This window comes from Centroberyx gerrardi, chromosome 3 (assembly GCF_048128805.1).
Source record: "Centroberyx gerrardi isolate f3 chromosome 3, fCenGer3.hap1.cur.20231027, whole genome shotgun sequence".
NCBI classification, from domain to species: Eukaryota; Metazoa; Chordata; class Actinopteri; order Beryciformes; family Berycidae; genus Centroberyx; species Centroberyx gerrardi.
In genome coordinates, this window is record NC_135999.1 from 34,537,255 (window position 1) to 34,563,969 (window position 26,715).

Here is a 26,715-nt window from a genome sequence, read left to right on the forward strand (position 1 = left end):
AGGTTGGCCAAGACATGATGCTATTTTGTTAGTTAGCAAGATAACTAGCAAATACTCTAGTTAGCGAGTATATCCAAGTCAGTAAACATGCCTTAGAGGCGATGGTCAAATAGCGGCGGGTTCCTCTGGATTTCTGTAATCAGTTCCTCAGCAAGCAATGGCATCACTGCAGTGAACTACTGAATTCTCTCACCCCTTCCTTTGTAGAACTTTATTTTGATTGGTTGAACATGTTTTATCGTTGTCTCTACATAAAAAAAAAAAAATCGCTCTCAGATGGAACCAATGATACAGTTATAGTTGTCGTTTTGGATGTTTTTACAGTTATAGTTGTAGTGTGAACACAGACATTCTACTTACTTAGAATGATTTAAATGTTGTTGGTATAGTTATAGTTATCTTTAGTTATCCTTCTAGATGTGAATGGGCCTTTAAAATTGTACAAAGTGCCACTTATATAGTATATCACTACAATGCAGAGGGCAGTACAGAACACGTATTATACTAGTGTGCGAAAGCCAAGAGGAGGCGAGACATCAATGGCCCGGCTTGCACTAGGTCAACTTAGTCTTGTTTAAATTAACATACCTTCCCCTACACTTGACTACAGGTGGTGTGGTCCTTGGTGGTGCCATCAGAATTCAAAATGTTGGGGTCCATCACCAAACCACAAGTTCCCAAGTAGTATGTATCATCTGAAAGCTGAGGTGAACAGTATTTTCTAGTAGTATTTACCATCTGAAAGTTGAATACAACACCCCAATCTTAGCCTCCCTTCATTGGATACCCATTAGTTTTAGAATTGATTTTAAGATTTTATTGATTACTTTCAAAGCACAGCTCGGTCTAGCTCCCTCTTACATCACAGACCTTTTAACTGCATACGATCCAGAGCGCAGCCTGAGATCCTCTGGCAAGGCCCTTCTGACAGTTCCTCGGTCAAGGCTAAAGACTCTATGTGATTGTGCGTTTGCTCTTAGGACCCCTTCCCTTTGGAACAGACTGCCAGAGGATATCAGGCGGGCAAACTCAGTGGCCTCCTTCAAATCCCTTCTCAAAACTAACTTTTTTAGACTTGCTTTTAATACTTGATTCATTGCTCTTATGTTCTTTTGTTTTAAATTTGCATGTCTCATGTTGTTTTACTTTCCTTTTTACTTTGTGTTGTTTTTACTGGTTGTTATTCTGCTTTTGTAAAGCACTTTGTAACTCTGTTTTTAATAAGTGCTATACAAATAAAGTTATTATTATAAAGCTGAGGTGAACAGTATTTTCTAGTAGTATTTACCAACTGAAACCTGAGGTAAACAGTATTTTCTAGTAGTATTTACCAGCTTAAAGCTGATGTGGGAAGCTTGTATCTACCACCTATCCCATATGACATGAATGCAGCATTACAGAGAAGCTACACCAGAAGGAGCGCGTCTCATTGCCATCAGTGTCTTGTTGCCATCAGCATCTCGTTGCAGTGATGCTCTACCTGCAACATTCCATAGCGTTCTGATTATTTATTGCCCTAAATTCATCGGCTGTTCCCGAGCCATTAGTAAGCAAACACTATTGTTTTAATGCATTCTATGTTAATCATTATAATCTGGGCACCAGTTTTTATAACATTTAGCTAGTTAGTTACCATAAAACTGAAAATACTAGACTTATATTGTATTGTCTATTACATGATGTGGACATCTAATTTACTTTATGTTAACCACATCACCAGAAAGTCCATTTAAATTTAAACATTTCTCAGGAATGATTTACATGTAGGCTATATGCTAAATATTTTTATAGTATGCCACGATAAACAATGTGTTGTTGTTGCCTTGTTCATTTTTCCCATTCTCAAAATGGAATGAATGCTAGCTAATCAGCCATCGGGAATTGGATCTAGGCCAATGTTGATGCTGGACGCTCCACGGCTGTTGCCAGTGTAGCAGGGTCAGTTGACAGGGAGAGTTCACTCGATGGCTGACACCCGATGGCAATGCCTGACGCACGATAGCTCCAGTGTAGCTTGGCCGTTAGTTACATTGGTAAATGCTACTAGAGTGATATTACTTTAGCCTGGTATTAACTTCCCCTGTGTCACTTCCTGAATAGATGAACCAGTTTATGTCCTGTCACTCTACTGGTGAACATGAAGCAGCTCCTGCCCAATAAGGAATCAGCATGGCTGTCCTGGCTCCTGTGACAGGTTGAGTGCAGCACCACTCCTTCGTCCACCAGTCAGCAGTCCCCATCCTTCAGTGCAGTATCAGAGCTGGTCTTCAGGGTTCCTACTCGCTCCAGTTTAAAATCTCCTCCTTTGCAACGGCTTTCAGTCAATTCAAATCACAATTGTTTCACACCTTTGATTAGATTACACAGGCTTACACAGTCTTTCTCAGAGGCAAGCAATTAACAGTGTGTGGTGAATTTCCAGACTTTTCTACACTTTCTGGTGATCTTTTTGTTTTTCCATACCTTTAAATACAAGAAAATTGTTAAAATCCTTTCCATTCTTTCCAGACCTGTGTAGGGACCAAATCACCAATCCCTCTTCTTCAGTGCAATGAGGAATTCTACTGGACAGCTGGGGCCATGGTAGGTGGGACTAGGCAGCCACATGGCCAATCAGGTAGATGTTGTCATAGAGATGGCCTACAAAGTCATCCGAGACATTATGGGCTGCTCGACGAGTGTTCCTGATAAACTCCCTCTTGGACATTTTGTTTTTGACGTGAGGACTGGTCAGGTCAATGGACAGCAGGATCAGACTGTAGCACAACACATAAACAGCATCTAGAGAGAGAGAGAGAGAGATATTAAGCTGTGATCAGATAGGAATCTTTTGTCTCCCGGACCATTACACATAATTGCTAGGCTGCCAACATTCACGCATTGAACGCAATTTGCTCCTCTCAGTTGCACTCACACCACACCAAACCCATAGAAAGCCTACCAATCAACTCAAACAACAAAAATGTCATCACCACTCCTTGAGGAACCCATGGACTTTAGTGCACAGATAGTAAGAGGGAGGGAATGAAATTTACTATTAGTATTAAAAAATACTACATAACACTATATTACACTACACACCACACAACACTACATAACATATGTGGACAAGGACTGTTATACCACTACTTCACACAGACTGCACTACTCCCGGCAACACTGGACTGCACTCGTTGCACTATTGCACTCTACATAGATCTGTAAATCTGTAAAAAATAGTCTACATATATCTTCAAACATTATATATATGTATAACAGATCTATTTATAATATTGCACAGTTTTTTTTATTCCTCCCTGTATATAGTAATTCTTTTACACTTTATATTTTATACTATACTTTTTACATTTTCAAATATTTTTACTATCTCTATATTTTTCTACTTGCTATAAGCACAGTCTGGGGAGGCGGCAACCAAGCATTTCACTGCACGTTGTACTTGTATGATTGAGCATGTGACAAATAAAACTTGAACTTGAAATTTATTGTTGAATATTAAGTGCACTGAAAAGCTTTCATAGGATTCCCGAGGGTGATTGATTCACTAGACTGCACTCATATTACCATCACTGCAGCTATGGGGAACATGAGGTGGACTTTGTGAATAAAAAATCTTTTCACAGCCTCAATGTGATGACACAATATTGTATCAATGGAAAGTATGCCCACTGTGCCTTAAAGGATAATTATCAACCTGGGGCTTATTTACTTACTATTACTTACTTATTTACTTACTATTTTCTTACTTATCCACTGATTATGTATATATACAGTACATATATATGGATACGCATTTATTAGTATTGTTTGCATTTATTTGCATTTTTGCACTGTCTCTATAGTTTTATTTTATATTATGTGCATTACCTTTATTTTTTATCTTATTACCTCTTCTCTTTATTATCTTCTGTACTTATTTTTCCCTGGTACTGTTCTGCCAGTTGCTGCTGTGGCACCCAAATTTCCCCAAGGGGATTAATAAAGTGATATCTTATCTTATATCTTATCTTATTTTCCTAGTTTTTAGCTGGGTAAACATTTCCACCCCAAGTGGCATGTTATGTTGCCACAGAAGCCTGCTTGAATATGTAATTGTGTTCCTTAAATGGGCGCATTAGTGAGGGGGAGAGGTGTGAGAAGAGAAGGGGAAGTGTCCAATGTTGCGATGTGACTTCTTTTCATGTTAACTGTGTCAATGTGGTTAGATGCTCTGCAAGGTGTATTTGCCTTGTGCACCAACTTTGTTTACAGTTGTTTTAGAGTGAAATGGAATTTCAGCTGGTATGTTCATAATTTGGGTTTTAAAGGATGGCACTAGGAGATCCCCTGCCCCAACTCAAGGTAACGACTCATGGAAAGACTACCTAGGTGCACGTTAATTTGGTCCAGGCACTCTTATCATCAGTTGGTAATAACAAGATTGGTGCCCTCCCCAGTTCCTGTTCAGAACACAGTGAGTCACAGTGAATACAACCCATGCTACAATACATTAGCGACCTAGCTATGCGAATATATAAATAATAGGGGAGGCCCCAAAAATGTGATGACTCAATGCATTGATAGAAAGCGCTTATATCGACCATGTTCCTGACAGTAGATGCATCACAGATGGACAAATGCGGAACCACTGCCGACGGATTCCTTTCCAGTACCATGTACCTGCCCCTTTAAGACTGCAAGTCAGCTGATGTAAATAAGTAAATCAGTCCAGTCCTGAGACTTTCGTCTCTGCTGATCTCGGTGTACTCCTTAAAGGATACGGCTGGTATTTTTAAATACATTTCTTATCGTCAACAAATCCTATGAAAATAACAAAATCAACAATGCGTTTGCTCTACTCCCATTACTTTCTGACTTCCCACGTTCCCTTTTTAGCCTTCAAACCGGAAGTCATTGGCTCCAATTGTAAGCTAAAAACCTTTAAATACAGCTCAGATATAGTTTAAATATTAAAAATCGCTAACTGTTACCACGAAAAGTAAGGCTATTGTAGTTATTACCAAATCAAATTCAAATGGGATCAAATTCTTCATTACGACGGGGACTATTTTAGGTGATACAGAACTACTTTCCTGAGATGGAAAACGTGTTTACGGTCGGCTTTTTAAGTTGTTTGAGGAAAAAGTAGGCTGGCCCGGTGCATTGCAATGATGAAATATGTTGCCCAGAGCAACGGCATGGCTCTCTGACATGTTTTTAATAGTTTTTTTTTTTAAATACAATGGAGTTCTATGGCTACTGAGACATGGCTTTATTGGGCATCGGCTACATGGACGAGACTTGTTAGCAAAACAAATTCATTGCTGATTTTGTTATTTTCATAGGATTTGTTGACAGTAAGAAATGAATTAAAAAACACCAGCCTTATCGTTTAATAATAATTTTGTGGTTCTAATATTGAATTTTATGCAGTCCATTATATAGTTGAAAATAGAGGCATAGAGTGAACCATATACTGTATCAATGCCGATAAGCTGTGATACCTGGCTGACTGTGGATTGTTTAAGAAGGCAAATGCGGTTTATGAACTGTTTGACTGGAAATCTATTTAGGACTAGCCTAATGTCTCATCAGTTGCTTTAAGGAACTTGTGAGGACAGTGTTCGCAATTATAATCCCAGTTAAGATTTCTGAACTTTTTCTTTTATATAGTCTGTTTATCTTAACATTTTTCGTTTCATAGCAGCATTATTTCATGTTTTAATTAACTTATGCTATTTCATGTCTGATTTTAGTGAATACAGATTCTGTTATACACAAATTCTGGATTCTCCCTTATAATACATAATTGCCAACTGTCACAGATCAAAATTTCAGTGGTGTATAGCACTTGATATTTCCTCTCTGGAATGACTCAATATCAGCTAAACTTGATGTTTGCATTTTTTACCTTACACCTAAGCATAATTCTAACTCGTCTCTCTCTAACGTATCCAGATTCTGTGTGGAGGGGACGTTGACATTGAAAGCCGTTAACATTGAAAACCATGGTTGATGGGGCGGGGATTTTACAGAAAAACCATCACAAAATAAAACGTTGGTCAGTGTACAGAAATTGATCTAACTCGATCTCTAATGCATCTAATGTGCGCATCATGTCATGTTTGTCATTTGGAGATGCACAGTAGACCAGCATTGTACTCAATCAATCCAACAGTCTCCCGGTGTGAAAACTAAAGTAAAACTTAACATTCCAAAATTTGCTCCAAACTCACGTGTTAGTAACGGTATTTGTAAACAGTAACTTAAAGCCCCTATGTGTAGGATTTGAAAATTGCTGATTTTGGCGACTCCTAGTGGTAGTGCCAAAAAATGACACTGTTGCAAGCGTCTTTGCAACCTCTTAGCGGCATTTGCGATACCCCGCTTCATAGAGCTAGAATATATAAACAAAAATACTGCTGCAGATAACTGTAGCTCAAACATTAGTTCCTATATTATTCCTAATCACAGCATTGTACTATGAAGTAGTTTGCAATTGTTAACAGATGTTTGGGGGATCGCTGTTGTTGTGATTATTCTGTGATTATTCTGATGCTATGAGCTGCAGCTAATGGAAAACGCTACCGCTAACGAACTAGACTAAACACAAATCAACTAACGTAATCGGAGCATGGAGTTGTATTAAAGACGAGATGAAATGAAAAATGCCTTTTTAACCCTTTTAGATCACATCCCCGGTCATACTGTGCACCTATTTAACAATATATGCCAAAAAAAATACCAAAAATCAATTTCATTGTATTCTTATATCAAAATTCAATCATGTTTTCTTCCTGTAAAACAAAATATGCCGTGTGCTTACGTAAGCATGCCCGTAACTAATTTCAACCAATAATATCATGACATCCACCCATCAATCAATCTTCAACTTTTAGCGCACAGAGCTAAGAGGCTAAGATTCATTAGTTAGCTAGCTAGCAACAGCATGGTACTTCGGTGTGTCTTCGGGTATTATGACACACCCACTTTTCAACGTTCAAATCAAATTCCTCCCAACGTTATGTCCCGCCTGTCTTTCCTGTTTCACTCGGAAATACGTCACGATACGGAAGTTAGATACTCTCGAAATGCCGTTTCATCTCGACTTTAACTGTGGCGATTACGGCCGGTCAAGCTGGCAGAAGGCAGGAAACATGAACCCGACACAGGATGTCGGAACCAGACACCAAATGCGGACTAAATGACGCGATAACAACCCACACACTGGACAGGAGGAAAGCCATGGTCTGCTCACTAATGTAAGTCGCTATAGTTTCTTTCCCTTCTGTGGCTCCATTCTCTGTCGGCAGCCGGCTATGTACCGACAAGTGAAGCTAATTTGCTAGGTTAGGTTATAGCTTAGTAGCTGTACAGGTAGCTGACTACATAAATAAATTATGCCATTACACATAACCGCAGATATAAACCACACTGGTCCTAAAAAAATAGTTAAAAGCTTCGGTAACACAATTTGAGACCCTTATTGGTATTTCACTTACATGTGTAGGAGAAAGAAAGCCAGCTCTATGTCGGTCTTAAACCCCCTTCAGCTCCCGACGGGTGAACGCCCGGCCACGGTTAACTCTGGGCGGTCTGACGCCGTGCTTTGTCACGCTCCTTCGTAGCTCTTTTGGCCTCTTATAGAACTAGTGCTTTGTTCTGTGGGGCTCCCGGGGTTTTTTTGACCGGAGTCTCCGGTCTGCCGTGTTCCGGGGGGCTGGGGAACGGGTACGGGCCGATCGATCCGTGGGGCTACCGGGAGCTCAGAGTCTTGCGCTTCCCTCCCTCTCCTTTTTAGCTGTTTTAGCCTCTTCTGTTATAGGTTTTTTGTTTTGTTTTGTTGCAGAGGGTCCAGCAGTTACAGTCCTGTCTTCCATGTTACCACTATCTACCATACTGATTAGCTTCACGCTGTTCAATCTAAGCAACTAGTCTGCATTCAAACTGTCTGTTTTCTTCCTGGTTTGGTTTGACTTTCTGTCGTAAGTCAGTACGGCACTTTGCGCCAGTTCGTACCCCCGGATACAGAGAATGAACAGACTAAAAGCAACACATAGACTACACCAATTGTTCTCTGCGATGGTCTCATTTTGCTGCTGACAAACTTTTATGGTTTCAAAATTAATTGGAGGATGATATAATTAGATACAAATTCTACATGTAGGGTCTTTAATAACACGTCTTCTGCTGCCCTACAGACTTTAACGGTATGTAACGTGGAATTTAAGTAACGTTAGTGGAATTAGGCCATTTAACAGATAACCGCGTGCTTCAATTATGCATCGCACTGAATTGAATTGAACTGAACTGACCACGCGCCGTGGGTGTGCACAGGATCTCTGCTTGTTGAAATCCTCCTCACGTTTCTTGTCGGTGACTATTCACTGCAACAATAGTGGAAATATAGTGGCGTTTACCCGCCATGATCTCCCCTTAGCCTTGTTCTATTTTCTGTACAGGATTTCTATCTGTTGCCGCCAGAAGCTCATACGACGCTCTTGATTTGTATTGCGAGAGCTTTTGGGTTTCTCAGATGAATTTTTAACCAGCGTCTGAACAATGGACGTGATCAAAAGGTTGCGACAATAGGCATTTGTGAGCCTGAGTGTGTACAAAAAAATATCTGGTTCCAGAGTCAGTCAGTCAGTCAGTCAGTCCACCATGGGCGTGGCTTGTCTATTGAGAATCGACCACACAAAATCTTAGGCAAGGTCAGCCCTAATAAAGATGTAGCTTGCATTTGTATGAATCCCTTACCTATATCAGTAGTGAAAAATGCCCTTTGGTTGAATCTGCAAGAATTATACCGAAGCTCCAATTTCACTGCTGTACCAGAAGAGAATGTTGCCAGACGCCAAGCACTATTGGCAGCATCAATCAAAAGATATCGCCTTGAAAAACCCATTGCATTTAAACCCTAGTAATAATAATGAATAGCTAAAATCAGTACCATCTGTAGTTTTGATCTCTTGAACTGCATGTGAGCTGGTTAGAGGTTTGAATCACTGAACAGTTTCTGAGGTAGCTATTCTGATGTGACTGGTTGAGTTTACTGGGCCAATGTGTTTTTCCCACGGCGCAGCCGAGGGCATCACGAGCCAAATTCAGGTCAGGCAGTCAGTCACACAGTCAGTCATTCAGTCAGTCAGGTAACGCTTAGTGAGATGTCCCTTCGTGAGCTGGCCTCTAGAGGGCGTCTTTGACTAAGAGATGGCCTCTCGCCTATGGGCTAAAATGCCACTACACTGCAACTAAATACGGTCGTCACTCCTCATTGGAGTGCTTAATCCTGTTAAGTTCACACAGTTCGGTTATTAAGGAGAGAACCGCATTCTACAACCGAACTCACTACCTGAAAATTCAGGTATTTACAACTGAATTTGAGAGCGGATTCGGTTAGTCCGAGTAGTGTGAACCACAACCGGACGGAACAACTGTTTGTTACATGATGTAAGGCGCAACACTCGTTAGTTACGTAACATTATCATCATTATTTTGAAAGAGACAGAGGTAAGTGTTGTGAGACATTCTCAAATTTTTCCTCAACATTGTGGTTGTTCCCATAGATATAAAAACGGTTGTTCCTACCAGTTCTGCGGTCTCGGCCTGGCCAAAATGTTGCGGTTAAAAGTATCAAGTCCATGCGGTGGAAAAAGAGAATATGACGCTGCTGTCAGTGATGGTTTATTAAGATCTTATGGATACATTGATGCCTCTGTTTACTGGTGTTACTGGTGTCAAGTAAACCGAAAATACACAAGTGAAATACAGGCAATGCTAGCCACCATATTGGTCTGAAGTAAACGTTACTATGGTTACAGACATTATTTACAGCCATCGTGAGATCGGAGGAGTGGAGTGACTCCTGTAGTACATACAGTCTGGTAATTTTACTCCGCTCTGCTCCAGTGTGTACCATATATATGCGAATTCACTCTTTCATAAATTTGGTTGTCACTATTTATTTTACTAGTTTTCACCGAGCCCCACTCTCTTAATTGAATTGAACACATGCGCCGTGTGTCTGTACAGGATCTGTGCTTGTTTCACTATCCACTGCCACAGTTCCAGCCTGAGGAAACTGGCAACAGTTATGATGTGTTTGTGTGTGTGTGTGTGTGTGCGTGTGTGTGCATGTGTGAATACTAACCAGGACTGAGGCCCAGCTCTCGGACAAGGCCAGGGTTGCAGGTACAAAACCTGTGGCTGAACTTGGTGATAAGGGTTTCCAGATACTCTCCCCTCTCCTCTGGAGCATGGATGTGTCTGAAGAAATCCCGCAGAGCGTTGGGAAGGAACTGATTACTGAAGTTATGGAGGGTCACCAACTCATCCAGGACATCACGCCTGTACACATACATATACACATAAACACACACACTAAATTACATGAGGAATTTCTTTTTAACCTTCATTAATTCAGGGATTGTTGACTGACCACCGCTGAAGACCAACCACAGTCTTCTACTGTTGGCTACTGAGCATCTCCACTGGAACAGTTTGGGGTTCAGTGCCTTGCTCAAGAGCACCTTGTTAGTACTTGTTGAGAGAGGGGAGAGTGTTACTCATTCACTTTCCCCACTATCATGTTTCCAGCTGCCCTGGGATTTTAACTGCCAACCTTCCTGATACAAACTTGCTTTTCTAACCTCTAAACTATCCCCTACAAGTGGAGAGAAGACAACGTAGTGGTTACAAAGTCCTGTAACTGTAAAGTCACAGGTTCAATTCCCCCTAACAGCTAATTTTGTGTCCAACAGCCATGTGTCCTGTCAAAGTGTCCTTGAGGGGGACACTGGGGACACATTAAAAGATCATAAACAACAATAAAAAGATTGAGCAGCGCACATTTATCTGAAATTTGCAGATTTCCAGTCTCTTGTGATGCATACACACAACAACAGCGATCTTTGAGGAGCACAAATCAAAAGATCATAGACTGTATACAAAAGACTGAGAATAAGCGGCTGCAGTTCTCTTGTGAGAATGTGATTTTTCGTGGTACACCTGCACTTGTGAGAACTTATTTTTCTGCGATATTTTGATACCAAAAATAAACGTGCAGCCCATATGGCTTGCAGCAATTGTTTGTGCTGCAATTTGCATGGACAAAAGACTGAGAACACATTCTTTTTCTTTCCTGGCTCAGCCATTGCACACGTTGGATCTTGTGTTTAGACTTGCGTATTTTTCCCCTTTTTCATTGGCTATTGAAAAGCCCCGATAAAATAAAAAATGTTTGATCTAATCGTGATATTGCCAATTGGGATCATAGGAGAGAGATTTGAGTCTTTCACTTCCACACGCATAAGGATTACAGCTGCGATTACAGCGCAACTACCATGGACTATCCTAGACTACCGTCGACTCTGCCTAATCTCAAATCGTGGCAAAATCGGGCTTCAAAAACATGTAATGTGTCCCCAGCTTTAGTCGCACTTGTATAAGACAGTGTATCCAGTGCAGCCATCAATATGGCAAATTTAAATTTAAATAAAATTGAATTCCTTTTTAATGCTTCCTGGAATTTAATTTAAGACCAATTTAAAAACCAAAATAAATGGGCAGACACCAGGAAATTGTTAACAGATGTGAAGTCCAGTTGTGTTTAGTACAGCAGATAGGATGGAGGAGTAGACATGTAGCACAAAGAAACCTGTCATTGCATGGTGAAAAAACTAAGACCTTTAATGCATTTCTTACCGTCAACAAATCCTATGAAAATAACAAAATCAGCAATGATTTTGTTTTGCCAACAAGTCTCGTCCATGTAGCCGATGCCCAATGAAGCCATGTCCCAGCAGCCATAGAACTCCATTGTAGTAAAAAAAGGATTAAAAACACGTCAAAGAGCCATGCCGTTGCTCTGGGCAGCATATTTCATCATTGCGATGCACCGGGCCGGCCGACTTTTTCCTCAAACAACTTAATAAGCCGACTGTAAACACGTTTTCCATCTCAGGAAAGTAGTTCTGTCGTTAATGAAGAATTTGTTCCCATTTGAATTTGATTTGGTAATAACTACAACAGCCTGACTTTTCGTGGTAACAGTTAGCGATTTTTAAAATTGAAACTATGTCTTTTTGAGCTGTATTTAAAGGTTTTTAGCTTACAATTGGAGCCAATGACTTCCGGTTGAAGGCTAAAAACGGTCCGTGGGAAGTCGGAAAGTAAGGGGAGTAGAGTAAACGCATTGTTGATTTTGTTATTTTCATAGGATTTGTTGACGTTAAGAAATGCATTAAAAAACACCAGCGTTATCCTTTCAATTTAGACTTTTTAAGGCCCCATGGATACCCTGTGAGTGCAACACCTAAATGCCTCAAATGTGAAACCAGGATTGCTGAAAAACAGGGTTTAGAAAGCCAAACTTAAAGGAACATTTTACCATCATTTTTGTGGATGTTAGGTCAACCTTGAATGTTACCTGATTTTATAGAGGCAAGTGTTTTTCAAATCCACCCAATATTGGCGGATACATGCCATTTTAGTGCTTATAGAGCTGTTCCAACAGATACTACAATACCCGGTATTCATTGCGAACACTATGCTCTGAGATCCAACCTCCAGCCTGTGACGCCACCACCCCGTTACCCACCCCAGCTTGTGGAGCTGGGCTTGTCTACCTACGTCTGCTTCTCCAAAACAAGGAAACTACCTGTGGCTACTGTGGCTACATTAGCGTGCTAATGTTGAAGAAACTGTTAGTGTCCAAGCACATAGTGCTGGAACTAAGGGTGGGTGATATGAACTCAAATTGATATCACGGTATTTTCCACTGTCTGGACGGTATCGGTATTATATCACAGTATTCAACATTTTATATTTTAATATTTGATAATACAATTAATGTGTTTTATCTTTATAATACCAGACAGAGTGAGACGACGGACAATACTATGCATCTCAAATATTGCAAGTATGTATGTAAAGAATGGCCTCTAAATTGACGTTGGCATTTAAAAAAAAAAACAGTTAGCTGCATAGAAAGGTTTCCCACACATAGGTTTAATTGTGGTGCACCGCCACAAAATCAAAAGTTGGTCAGTATATAGAAATTGATCTATATTATACTTTAATTTGCACCTTAACTACACCAGTTGCGTTTTCAGAAGGCCTATGCAGTCATTTACTTGAACGCAGCTGCTGCACTGACGCGCACGCAGCCGGATCTGAAACGGAGCCGGAGCGGGCTTTGGAGAGACGCATGGCTTCTGTTTTTGTCGGACTACGCACCCGTCTGTTCCGTATTTTAACCATATAAATATACATGCCACAATTTTGCTTACTATGGTCATTCATCACCATGTCGGTAAACAAAATAGAGGACACATAAACCAACGTCGCTTAAATAAATGTTGGAGATGAGATTATCTATGGAGCCGCTGAGAAGCCTTATTTGGTAACGGTAAGCCTACACCACACTACACATTACTATCCTATATGTTACATTTAAGTTCCTCACGGTACAATTTGAGTACAAAAGAAGTAAAACAAGATAACTGTGTTCACTAACTTACCCATATGTAAAATGTAGACAGGCTCAACACAACAGGCAGACCGCTGACGAACAAGAACGGAGTTAACCGCATCATATTCAATATATATATAGGCTATATTATAATATATAAATATATAATAATATAAAGTATATATAAAAAGTCACTAGAAGTTGCCAGAAAACATCATATTCTACTTTGCATATCAATATAACCTACAGTCCCCGCTCTCAGCGGAGGGAGGGGGGCTACCTGTGTGTGGGAAGAGCCGTGATCATCAGACCTCTCTGGATTAAACATTAGACAAGCGAGCAAACCTGCATCAGCTGTACCAATTTATTGCCAAATGCTTTGGGATTCAACACATTAACACTGTTCCCCATGGTCAGAAAAAGTGGCTAGATTTGTCTAGTATAAATACCTTGTTTTATATTTTAATTAATTTATCACGGAATCCACGGTATTGCAAAATCCATATCATGGCAGAACGTCATACTGGTGTTGACTATAACAACGGTATACCGCCCACCCCTAGCTGGATCCCTATTGTATTTGCTGGAATTCTTTCTTTCTTTCTTTTCCTTTTTCTTTCGTTCTTTCTTTTTCTCCGCTAAAAGTGTCTGCAGCTCAGAAACTGTAAGTCCTACAGCAACCATATATGGCAGGTGGCTCCTATGGCCCCACTACTCAGGCCAGGCAGCCCACGCACATTGGCACGATGGTGGCGCTATATAACAAGCAACTTTACATTCTGACCAATAACTTCTGAACCGTATGTCATAGAGAGAAAATTCCATAGATTCTTTGGAAGGTGCTGAGTCCAACCCATGTATCACTTTCAATGTCCACCCTTTTGGAATTCTTTAAGACAGCGGTCCCCAACCACCGGGCTGCGGACCGGCACTGGGCCGCAAAGCATTTGCTACCGGGCTGCGAGGAAACAATATGATTCGGCAAAAAAAAAATATAAATAAATAAAAAAACCTGAATAATAAACATATAACATTATAGGCTATTTGTGCGGTAATTACATTGAACTTGGCACGGTCTGTCTGTGCTGCACATGGTGCTGCACCTTTCCTCACCCCTGTCAAGCCCACAACACACACACACACACGTGAGGTCATCAGTCGGTCATGACCCGCTGACCTAACTAGATGTGCGTGTTGCAACTAGCCAGCTTAGTGAGTAAAAAACATGAGTAAAAAACAAATGTCAAATGAGAGTTTCTTCGGAAGAGGTAGGGGAGATAAAAGGAGACCTAACGATGATGATAACACAGAGACAGCAGAGGCTGAGACTGCAAAAAAAAAGAAAGCTTCCTTCAATAGGAAATACGACGAGTCGAACATAAAGTCCGCAGATGACTCAAGAAGTGCAAAGGAATGGATCGTGACCCATTTGTGAATGTCCCCGGCGAATCGTCCATGTCAGTGTGGGAAGAAGATCAACTCCTCGAGCTTGCAGATGACGGTGGGCTGAAAAGTATGTTTGACATAACATCTCTGCCGGCATTCTGGATCAAAGTCAAGGCTGAATATCCTGATATAGCCACGAAAGCACTGAAAACGTTGCTTCCATTTCCAACATCATATCTCTGCGAAGCGGGGTTTTCTGCAATGACTGCAACGAAAACTAAATTGCGGAATAGACTGGACATAAGGAACACACTTTGGGTGCTGTGTCTCCCATCACCCCTCGATGGGACCGTCTTGTTGCAGGGAAACAAGCCCAGGCCTCCCACTGATTCAGTGATATTGGTGAGTTGCAATGTTTTTATATGTTCATGCGAGGAAAATATGCGCTGTGTGTTTAATATCCAAACGTATGAAATATGCACTGTGTGTTTAATATCCAAACGTATGAAATATGCGCTGTGTGTTTAATATCCAAACGTATGAAATATGCGCTGTGAGTTTAATATCCAAATGTTACTTAAATGTTATGATGCTATTGACTTATAAACTATATATATATATATATATAACCTATATTCCGGTTGGGGACCCCTGCTTTAAGAAACACTTTTTTTGCAACTCCTCCTAGGCCATTCATCCGATTCACACAAAACTTGGTGTGGACAATCTTGGGACCGTCCTCTTTCAGTAAGTTTTTCCTCATTAAAACTGTAACAAGTCCTTGTGTGGCATGGTAGAATATATAGTATAAAGGAATCACTGCCATTACAGGGTGAAAAAATATGACTACTATTAACTGGATTTAAGACAATTTAATATTTTCTATGGCCTTAAATTATTTATTTAAAGACCTTTTCAGACATTTTAACGACCCACGCATAAAGAAAAAAGTTTTCAGCACAACAAAGTGTTGAGAAAGTCAAGGAGGGGTGAGTAATTGTTTCTCTTGGTAGGAAGGTGGGGTGTGTGTGTGTGTGTGTGCGTGCGTGCGTGTGTGTGTTTACCTCTCATCCAAGTAAATCCTCAGCATCTTCCAGTTGAGTCGTCTGGTGTAGAAGATGAACTTAGCCAGCTCTGTAGGATGATCCACTAGTATACCTTTACACATGAAATAACTGATACCCTACACACAATGAGAGAGAGAGAGAGAGAGAGAGAGAGAGAGAATTAGAGAGAGAGAGAGAAGGGGGGGGGCATCATATATTCCCAAAGTGGAGGTCTAAAGCAGCCTGAATCCATCTAAAAACCCAGACACACACACACACGCACACGCACACACACACACACACTTTGATGTTGAACAAAGTGTGTGATGTGGTGAAACCTCAAAGACACTTAAAATAATGACATCATCAAACACAGCTTTTGAGTGACACCACTGTTACACATACACACACAGGCAGGGCAAAGGTTAAATTCTGTCTATAGGATTAGAGGCTGTTTTTTTCAGACCAGTAACTAGTCCACAGCAATTTATTACCTTGCATTATTGGTTACCAACTGACTGATCATCAGGTCATCATGTCAAGATCAATGTCTCTGCAAGGTCATAAACCAGTTGCTTGGCAACAATGTTGATACTAGCCCTAACCCTAACCCTTCAACCAATATGAGTTTTTGAAGGCTGATAGAGATAAAGATATTTCTGTATTCAAGCTGCTGACAGACGATATTTTGTGCCAATATTCACATTTTTTTTTATTTTCTGTTTTCATGCCAAAAATGTACAGTTTCCCTCAGAATTGTACTCTTGTCAGGGTAGAAAAGCCTCTGAACAGCATTTAGGCTAGCTCATCAGACACCAAAACTCTCCATTGAAACCCAGACTAATTAAATTATTTTAGGGTTAGCAGCTCTTTAAGGCAAAATGTGAAAAGAAAAAAAAAATCCAGGTTTTATAGACTTTATGTAGCCATGGTCATGGAGGAGCCTCCATGATATCAGCAGTGGACGATATGACAAGCCAATACCACTAGAAATTCCAGGTGAGCTGAAATTTGGTTTGAAGGCTCAGCAGTTGCTCTTCACAAAACCAACAGCTCCGAGTAACTATGGGTTCACACCAAAAGCAGAATGGAGTTTTGCATGCGAGTTGCAGCTAAGCATAGGAAAGCTAGTTCTGAATATCTGTATAAGAAGCCATTTTTTTGCCGCAGTTTACTGACAAGATTGCTTATATGATATTTAAATGTAAATTTTTCATCTAACCAAATGCCAAGATATGTATATTCTGTGACTGTATCAATGTTGGATCCATTTTAAAGGGAGAAATGCAGGTTATTGAAGTCAATGTCTTTGGCTCTAGAGAACAGCATAAATTTAGTTTTATGCGCATTCAGCACCAGTTTAAGACTAATAAGGGCACCTTGCAGAGCATTGAAGGAGTGTTGCAGGGTTTCAACAGCTAGTTGTACGGAATCAGCAAAACAATACAGAATTGTGTCATCTGCATAAAGATGAACATGACAGTCTGTTAAGGATGAAATACTATCATTAATGTAAATTGTGAACAAGACTGGACCCAGTATTGATCCTTGAGGAACACCTTTTGTGAACTCAGAATGTACATTCCCCAGATTCACAGACTGATATCTATCAGAGAGGTAGTTCTGAAACCATTTACAAGTATTAAAATCAAAACCAACATTATGTAATCTCTGTAAAAGCAGGGAGTGATCGACTATATCAAATGCTTTTGACAGATCAACAAAGACAACAGCACAGTGTTTTCTTTTGTCAACAGCAGATACAATGTAATTTAAAACTGAAGTAATAGCAGAGATGGTACTGTGCTTAGCTCTGAAGACAGATTGATAGGGGCTCAGCACAGAAAACCCTGAGAGAAAAGCTTTGAGTTGATTATTCACCAGTGATTCCAGGATTTTTGCAAGACCGGACAGTTTGGAGATCGGTCGATAATTAGAGATCACTTCTATCACCTCCTTTATGCAATGGAATTACATGAGCAGTTTTCCAGACACTGGGAACAATGTCAGTTGAGAAAGAGAGATTAAAAAATATGTGTTATATGCTCAGTAATGAGTGGAGTGGAGAGCTTTAGAAAAAAAGGATCCAATTTATCTCTCCAGGGTTAGGGTAAGGTGATTTCTTGGGATCAATAGCAAGTAGTGCCTCAAAGACAACACTAAGAGAGAAGGGACATAAGGTAAACTGAGAAGCATGGCTTACAGAGTGCATATGGTCATTAATAATAAGAGGGGGCCCTGTATGCTCATTTTCAAAAAGATGACCAGCAGCAGCAAAGTGTTTGTTAAAAGCAAGGCAGATCTCTTTCTGATCAGAAATTAAACGGTCGTCAAGTTTGACAAAAAAAGGTGTAGACGTCGTTGTGTTTTTATTAGAATTTACCACCTTCCAGAAAGGCTTTGAATAAGAACCAGAACTAGAGATTAAGTCTAGATAAACATCTGACTTGCCTTTCCTCACAGCGGATGTACATTTGTTTCTGAGTTGTCTAAATGCAAGCCAATGTGATTGGTCCCCAGTGCATCTTGCAAGAGTCCAGGCTTTGTTCCTTTCCTTGAACATAGGTGAAAGTTCAGTGGAGAAACAAGGACTAGATCTGTCCTTTATTCTAAACTTTTTGAAGGGTGCATGCTTATTTATAATTGATAGAAAGGTCTTTATGAAATAATCCAAAGCCAAATTAGCAGCTGGGATTTCTAAAGTGAAATGGATATGGAGATGGAAATGGAGTTCGCCGATGACACGACGGTGATGGGCCTGATCGACGGTGACGACGAGACGGCCTACAGGGACGAGGTCGCATCACTGACACGATGGTGTCATGAGAACAACCTTGCCCTCAACGTCAAGAAGACCAAGGAGCTCATCGTGGACTACAGGAAGCAGAGAGAGGAGCACGCCCCCATCACCATCAATGGCGTCGCAGTGGAGAGGGTCAGCGACTTCAAGTTCCTCGGAGTGCACATCTCAGAGGACTTCACATGGTCCACACAGACCATACATGTGGTGAAGAAGGCCCAGCAATGCCTGTACAGCCTCAGGCAGCTGAAGAAATTCAGGGTGAGCCCCCACATACTCAGGACGTTCTACAGCAGTACCATCGAGAGCGTCCTGACAGACTGCAGCACCCAGCACATCATCGGAGATGAGCATTCCTCCCTCCAGGACATATATGCCAGACGGTGCCGAACCAAAGCTAAACAGATTTTAAAGGAGCCCGGCCACCCCAGCCACAGTCTGTTCCAGCTGCTACCGTCAGGCAGACGGTACCGCAGCATCAAATGCCACACCAATAGACTCAGGGACAGTTTCCACTGCCAGACCATCAGGCAGTTGAACAACTGCTGAACCCCTGCTAGGACTTTCATCACCCACTCCATCTGTACATATATATATATATATATATATATATATATCTGTAGATATTCACCCAGTTCTTGTACTGCCATTTGTACTACCTCATATTCTCACTTTCTTTGCACATATTTATTATCCTTGTACATATGTATATACCTTTTTTCTATTTTATTATTTCATAGTTTCTACTTTAATTTACTATTTCATATTTTTCTATTCTATTTTATTTCTATTACTTATACTGCAGCTTTTATACTTGCTGTAATTGTGATGTAATAATAAAACTTGAAACTTGATATCACTGTGTATGAGATCCTTCAAAAATGCCTGTTCATTAAAATGTTTCAAGTTTCGTCTAACCACAACACGGGATGGTGTTTTTTCCAGTCGAGTACTCCTAATACAATCTGTTGGGCAATGATCACTAAACCCAAGATCAATGACACCAGAAGCAGTATTTTTTTCACTCCTATTAGACAGGATCAAATCAATCAAAGTTGACTATGAAGGATCTTTTAAATTAGGCCTAGTTGGGTCAACAATCAATTGAGAAATATTAAGATTACCACACACTTCCTTAAAGTAATCAGATACATTAGCCAACAAGTTTAAGCTAAAATCACCCAAGATCAGCATCTCTGAGTTACTATATTGACCAAGTAGATCTGCCAACTTATCAACAGTGTTAGAGGCAGCTGAAGGAGGTCTATAGATCCCTATCACGACAATTGAATTATTAGACCCTAAATTAACCTTCAAGGCAATAAATTCAAAGCATTTTGAGTGCATTTTTGAGTGAGAAACCAGGATTTTGAGATGATCCAATTTTTGGTATTGAAGCAGACTTCTAATATTCAAATGTATTAAACCCAGACCTTTTCTGTTTTTAAAAGTATGTAGATTATTTAAAGTGGCTGGAGTAGGCTCATGTGATAAAGAAATAGTGGCGGGGGGCCACAGGGAGACAGTAATTAAATTAGATGTAGGCCTGGTTACAGTACTCGTTGAATATTTTATAAAAAGGTCTAGCAGTGGTCCTAACAGGAATAGTTGATGGAAGAGTACTTTGTTCAGCTATGGGGTAGGTAAGAGTGGCTAGAGGGTTACAGTTATACTTGTAAAAGTTGTAAAGTTGTAAAAACTGTTAAAATTAAGGGTGGAACCAGTCTCATACGTGCAAGGACCCTGGGGGCATCAATCACTGACGGAGCGGTCAGCAGGTGACTGGACGAAGGGCTGACTATTGTTGATCACACCGTGGGAATGGCTGCCAGACAGAGGAGCAGAAGGGTGGTGGATACTGTAAAATAAATTCGCTGCCAGCATCCGCGCACTAGATCTGTTAGGAAGTCCATCCAATCTAAAAAGGTCTTTTCACTCCCAGAACAGGTTAAAATTGTCAATGAAGTTCACACTGTGAGCAGCACGTCGAAGAGAGCCAGGTGTGCAAGCTCATCAGCCTGCTAAAGCGGCTTGACCCACGGCCAAGTGTGGGGAATGGACCTGAAATAAAGACGTGACTTGTGAACTTCCAGCAGATGGGTGAAATCCTGTTTTAGGAGTTCAGACTGTTGTTTTGGAATGTCGTTTGTCCCCACGTGCACAATGATTCTGTCAATGGCTAGGTGATTTGAGAGGATCTGAGGGACTTTTTCGGCGATGTCCCGTATGTTGGCTCAGTTTTAGCCGTTTCAGCCCTTATATCTCAGAATCACCTATAATTACAGTTTTTTGAAGGGGCGAGTGTTGGATCGGGGAAACCGCTCTATGACTGACCTGTCAGTCATAGAGTCACCAGGTTCACCCTGCGTTGAGGTGGATGTGTAATCATCGCAGCAGCTCCATTCGGGGAGGTAGACAGTAGGGTAGGACGGGTAGGGGGCTCCTCTCCATCTCCACCAGAGCCTGGTACCTGTTTCCCAACTGGAGAGCCTCTGGAGGTGGAGTGTGGTGGAAGCGCCTTCCCTGCTGTTTATTCCCATGGATGACGACCCACGGCCCCAGGACAGAAGGTGTGGAACAGGCAAGGGTCTTCGGTTTTGCTCCAAGCCTGGGCAAGGATCCTCCGCAAAAGCTGAGGAGACGGCAGATGGAACCACAAGGTCACCGCCGGTGGTGCTGGGGCCTGGCCAGGGTAAAGTGGAGTCGTCGTCTGCAATCGGGGTGGCTGTTACCACCAGTGAGTCCATAACCTGCTCGGCCTCCTGTATCTGATATAATGTAAAGATTCTGCCTTCAAGTTCGGCGATCTTTTGCGATAACCGGAGACAACCTGTACAGTCAGGAGGAGAGGTATGTGGTGCCATTGAACACAACCAGGAAGAGTATAAAAATCAATCATAACCGGTAAAAACGGAGGATCAGTACAAATGTAGAGACATAAATATAGTAAAATAGTTAGAATCGGCAGAGCTCAGTGAGGGAATCAGAGGGATTCAGGCTTTGTGCCACCGGAAACCGGAAACAATCGGTTAGACACACACACACGCTTTCACTCTAACATCATCTCACGCCTTATGTTTTAACCCTAACCCTGGGGCGCAGACAAACTTAAAGGGTAACTTCGGTATTTTTCAACCTGAACCCTATTTTCCCATCTTTTTGTGTCTAAGTGACTAAAGGGGACAACAATTTTTGAAATTGGTCCAGTATTGAGCGAGATTGCTTCAGCCGGCAGCCGCGAAACGAGCTGCAATGTAACATGCAACATTATGGAAAGGACCCTACAGAGAAATGAAACGTTTTTCCTTACCTTTCGCTTGATCTGGTCTGTGTGTAACTTCCTGCAACAACTCAACTCTCGCGAGACTTGGTTACACAAGCGAAAGGTAAAGAAAAACGTTTCATTTCTCTGTAGGGTCCTTTCCATAATGTTGTCAGACACTTATAATAACAATCTGAGCCTGTCAGTGGCAAAAACAAGCACTTTTAGTGGACGTACATTGACGGTGTGATTTGCCCTGTCGGAATACATTGCAGCTCGTTTTGCGGCTGCCGGCTGAAGCAATCTCGCTCAATACTGGACCAATTTCAAAAATTGTTGTCCCCTTTAGTCACTTAGACACAAAAAGATGGGAAAATAGGGTCCAGGTTGAAAAATACCGAAGTTACCCTTTAATACCAGCAATACATTACATTACATTACATTACGTCATCTAGCAGACACTTTTGTCCAAAGCAACTTACAATAAGTGCATTTTGTCAGTAGTAAAACCAACTGTGTATCACAGTCTTCATCAGCTAAGCCTTTTAATAGGAATAAGTAGCATTTGTAGAATCGTTTTTTTTTTTTTTTTTTTTTAAGAGTAAAAGGGGAAGAAGATCGTTACATGCCAGGTTAGTTCAAGTGGGGTCCATGTGTAACCTGAAGAGATGTGTCTTCAGTCTCTAGCGAAAGATGGGCAATTATTCAGCCGTTCTGACAGAAGGGGGGAGCTCGTTCCACCATTGTGGTGCTAGGGATGAGCGACTTCTGAGCCCACGTAGTGATGGAGGGGCAAGGCCACCTGCAAGGGTGGAGGAGCGGAGGCGAGGTTTGGAACCTGACTAGTGATTGTAGATAGGGAGGGGCAGTCTGATGTACTGCCCTGTAGGTGAGTACCAGTGTCTTAAATTTAATGTGAGCAGAGATGGGAAGACGAGGGGAGTGACATGAGAGAATTTTGGTTGGTTGAACACCACATGGGCTGGTAACGGGGATACTTTGCGGATGTTATTGAGGGAGAACCTATAGGAGCGGGTTGTCGCTGCAGTGTAGGCACAGCAGACCAGCAGCACCAGCAGCCAATCACATTGCATGAATAAGCTTGCACGTCATTGAGGTACACTCACAACACCAACACAACGCAGTGTCCATGTTTTTGTTGAGTTAACGCAGAGGATAATGCAGTAAGTGATGATAAGTAGAGCTAGATTAGATTAGCAAGAGGCAAATATGAACAGACAGGAGAAGAAAAGCATCAGCGATAGCGACAACAAAGATGGAGTAGTGTAACACAACTTCCATCTATCTATATGTGGAAATGGTTTGGCTATCTTAAGTCTGATAAACCACTGTATGCAAAATATGCTGGCCTGCTTTAATCACAACGGAAACACCGCCACCCTCTTCCATCAAATGAAAAGGAACTGTCCCACACAGAGCACACACAAAGTCTGAGTTACAGGGATAAGGGACTTGATTCCAAGTAGTATGCCGATGTTTGCAGGATCAAGAAATTAAATTCACTTAAAATGTAAGTGATAGGCATGATATCTTTGGTTGTAACAAGTTGTTGAATTGTTCAGCTGTTGGCAGTTTTCTCTCTCTTCTAATTTATTTTGTGTTCAGTATTCTAGCACAACAAACATGAGAGATGTTTGAAACTGAGGTGTTTAGATGTGACACACTGTAGCAGTTAATTTCCTCCCTTTGTTTTACTTGTATGGCTATTTTTGTTGACTAATATAAGGAGCCTATGTTATAGGTTTGCTTGTATTGCCTGGGTGAGGCAATTTGAATGTAAAGCCATTAAATGTTTGCATATATATTTTAACCAGTTGGCTCTGATAATATATAACTTAATATTGTTATGAACTTTCTGGTTTCTTGAGGGTTTAGTCCTAATCAGAATACTCTTCAAACTTTAAGTGGAGCATTATTAAACATATATTGTGATTATTGTTGATTTCAATCATTGACTTGACGCAAAATCATGTAACTCAGCCGTTGCACATCCGGTCTGAACCATTCGTCAGGCTGTGGCTGTTGTTGTTTGACTGAGCAGCAGCTCCAGCTAGCGGGGACAATGTGGACAGAGCCTCCAAGAGCAAGCAGTGACTGGAAGTATTTGTGCTCCACTTACGTAATGTGCTAGCTAGCAGCGTGGATGCACCAGTGACCAAGACAGAGGAGGTCTTGTCTATCTCTGCTCTTAAATCCGAGTTGGAGAAAACCTGTGCTGCCATTTCCTCTGAAATGCAAGCTTCCCTTGCACCCATAAACCAATCCCTTGATGACTATGAACCTCGTTTCACAGAGATGGAGGAAGCCCTCACTGACCAGTGACAGGCTGACAAGAACGGGTGGAAAAACTACAAGAGAATAAAGAACTATTTGAGAAGACAGATGACCTCGAGAACCGATCACACAGCAATAATTTACATGTTATAGGGCTTCCAGAAGACTACGAAGGAGGAGTGGTTTCTACATTTATGTCCAAGTTTCTAGTTGACCTGCTACATGACTCTTTTAAGACACCACCGAAACTGGACAGAGTGCACAGAACACTGAGGGCCAAGCCGAGAGACCACGGCCAATCATCGTAGGCTGCCTTCGCTTTCAACAGAGGGAGCAAGTACTGGCGATCGCAGGGAAGAAAGGACAACTCAGCTATCGGGGGCACAGGATTTTCATCTTTCCTGATTTGAGTAATGCACTTGCTAAAAAGAGTGGTGTTTTTTAATGTATTGCTTACTGTCAACAAATCCTATGAAAATAACAAAATCAGCAATGATTTTGTTTTGCCAACAAGTCTTGTCCATGTAGCCGATGCCCAATGAAGCCATGTCCCAGCAGCCATAGAACTCCATTGTATCAAAAAAAACGATTAAAAACACGTCAAAGAGCCATGGTGTTGCTCTGGGCAGCATATTTCATCATCGCGATGCACCGGGCCAGCCGACTTTTCTCAAACAACTTAATAAGCCAGCTGTAGACACGTTTGCGATCTCAGGAAAGTAGTTCCGTAGCACAGAAAATAGTCCCCGGTGTAATGAAGAATTTGTTCCCATTTGAATTTGATTTGGTAATAACTACAACAGCCTGACTTTTCGTGGTAACAGTTAGCGATTTTTAAAATTGAAACTATGTCTTTGTGAGCTGTATTTCAAGGTTTTTAGCTTACAATTGGAGCCAATGACTTCCGGGTTGACGGCTAAAAGCGGTACGTGGGAAGTCAGAAAGTAACGGGAGTAGAGCAAACGCATTGTTGATTTTGTTATTTTCATAGGATTTGTTGACGGTAAGCAATGCATTAAAAAACACCAGCCTTATCCTTTAAAGTTTTTTACACTGCACATATTAAAAAGGTACATAAAATGTGACATACTGAATTGCTAAAATCTATATCTGATAGACAACCGTTATGCCCTTTCACCATCCCCAGAATTACATAAACAAAAAATTTAACTACAGACAGAGTCTTCTCTCAACCAATGAGGCAGAGAAAATGATACTAAAAACATGTGGTGTGCTTTATGAACATGGTGATAAAGCGGGGCGCCAAATTGTCACTGACCTACCTGGTATCAATGAGGTCTTTACCTCCTTTTACTCCCAAATCTATAGTTCAGAATCACCAAAAGACCCCTCTGTGTTGTGTAATTTTGTCTCAGAGCGGGACATTCCAGAACTAACCACTGAATATAAAAACAGCTTGGAAGCTCCATTAAAAAGTGGAAATTGTAGAAGCTATCAAGTCGCTGCAAAGCGGCAAATCTCCAGGGCCAGATGGCTTTCCAGTTGAATTTTTTAAGAAGTTTTCCAAACAACTCACCCCATTACCTTTAGACATGTTTAACCATTCTTTGCAAGATGGTATATTACCCCCGACCCTTACTCAGGCATCTGTATCTCTGATACTGAAAAAAGGCAAAGATCCTGACAAATGCTCCTCTTACCGGCCCATTTCTCTTCTCAATGTAGATGTAAAGGTGCTAAGAAAGATCCTGGCCCGCAGACTGGAGACAGCTCTACCTACCATCATTTCAGAGGACCAAACCGGATTTATCAAAAACCGCCATTCCTTTATGAATGTGCGGCATCTTCTTGATATTATGTTCTCTCCGTCGCCCTCTCCTGTCCCTGAAGTCATATCATTGGACGCGGAGAAGGCTTTCGATCAGGTGGAATGGAGCTATCTGCTCTCCTGCCTTGAAAAATTCAGATTTGGTGAGAGTTTTACTTCCTGGGTGTGGTTATGATACACTTCCCCACAAGCTTGCGTGTCTACCAACTCAATCCGGTCTAGATTTTTTCCTCTCACTCGCGGACATGCCAAGAATGTCCGATCTCCCCCTTCCTTTTCGCAATAGCCAAAGAACCTTTATCAATTGCATTAAAAGCTGATAGGCTTTCATCTGGCATTGGGAGGGGGGCGGGTTGAACATAAAGTCTCCCCATATGTGGATGACCTGCTTGTTTATGTTTCAGACCCAGTGAGATGAAGGTTACATGTCCCACAATGACAACTGAAGAGCTAAGTAGGAAGTTTACTAGTTTAACAAGTTTACTCGCTCGCTTCATTGATTCCACCACTACGAGAATATTTTTCAGGACTGGGAAGGGGTGATTGCTGCTTTTAAACAGCAAGGGAGGTAGCAAGCTTGTTTTTAAAAAATGAAAAGCTACTGAATTGGCCGGGAAGAGCTTCGGTCCGGAGCGGATTTTGACAACAAGCTTTAGAAAAGAGGTGAAAACAGCAACACAGCTA

At 41.3% G+C, this 26,715-nt stretch overlaps 1 protein-coding gene across 1 annotated transcript in view; it reads right to left on the reverse strand.

Moving 5' to 3' along the window:
• Positions 1–1,336: 1,336 nt before the first annotated feature.
• The window catches only part of fbxo8 (F-box protein 8), a 77,235-nt gene continuing 51,856 nt past the window's right edge, over positions 1,337–26,715 (reverse strand). The window contains exons 6-8 of the mRNA XM_078282652.1: positions 15,904–16,022; positions 10,133–10,329; positions 1,337–2,781 (exon numbers count right to left, since the gene is read on the reverse strand). Coding sequence (XP_078138778.1) covers positions 2,594–2,781; positions 10,133–10,329; positions 15,904–16,022 — 504 coding nt within the window. The 3' untranslated portion in view covers positions 1,337–2,593. The remainder of the gene's footprint in view (positions 2,782–10,132; positions 10,330–15,903; positions 16,023–26,715) is intronic.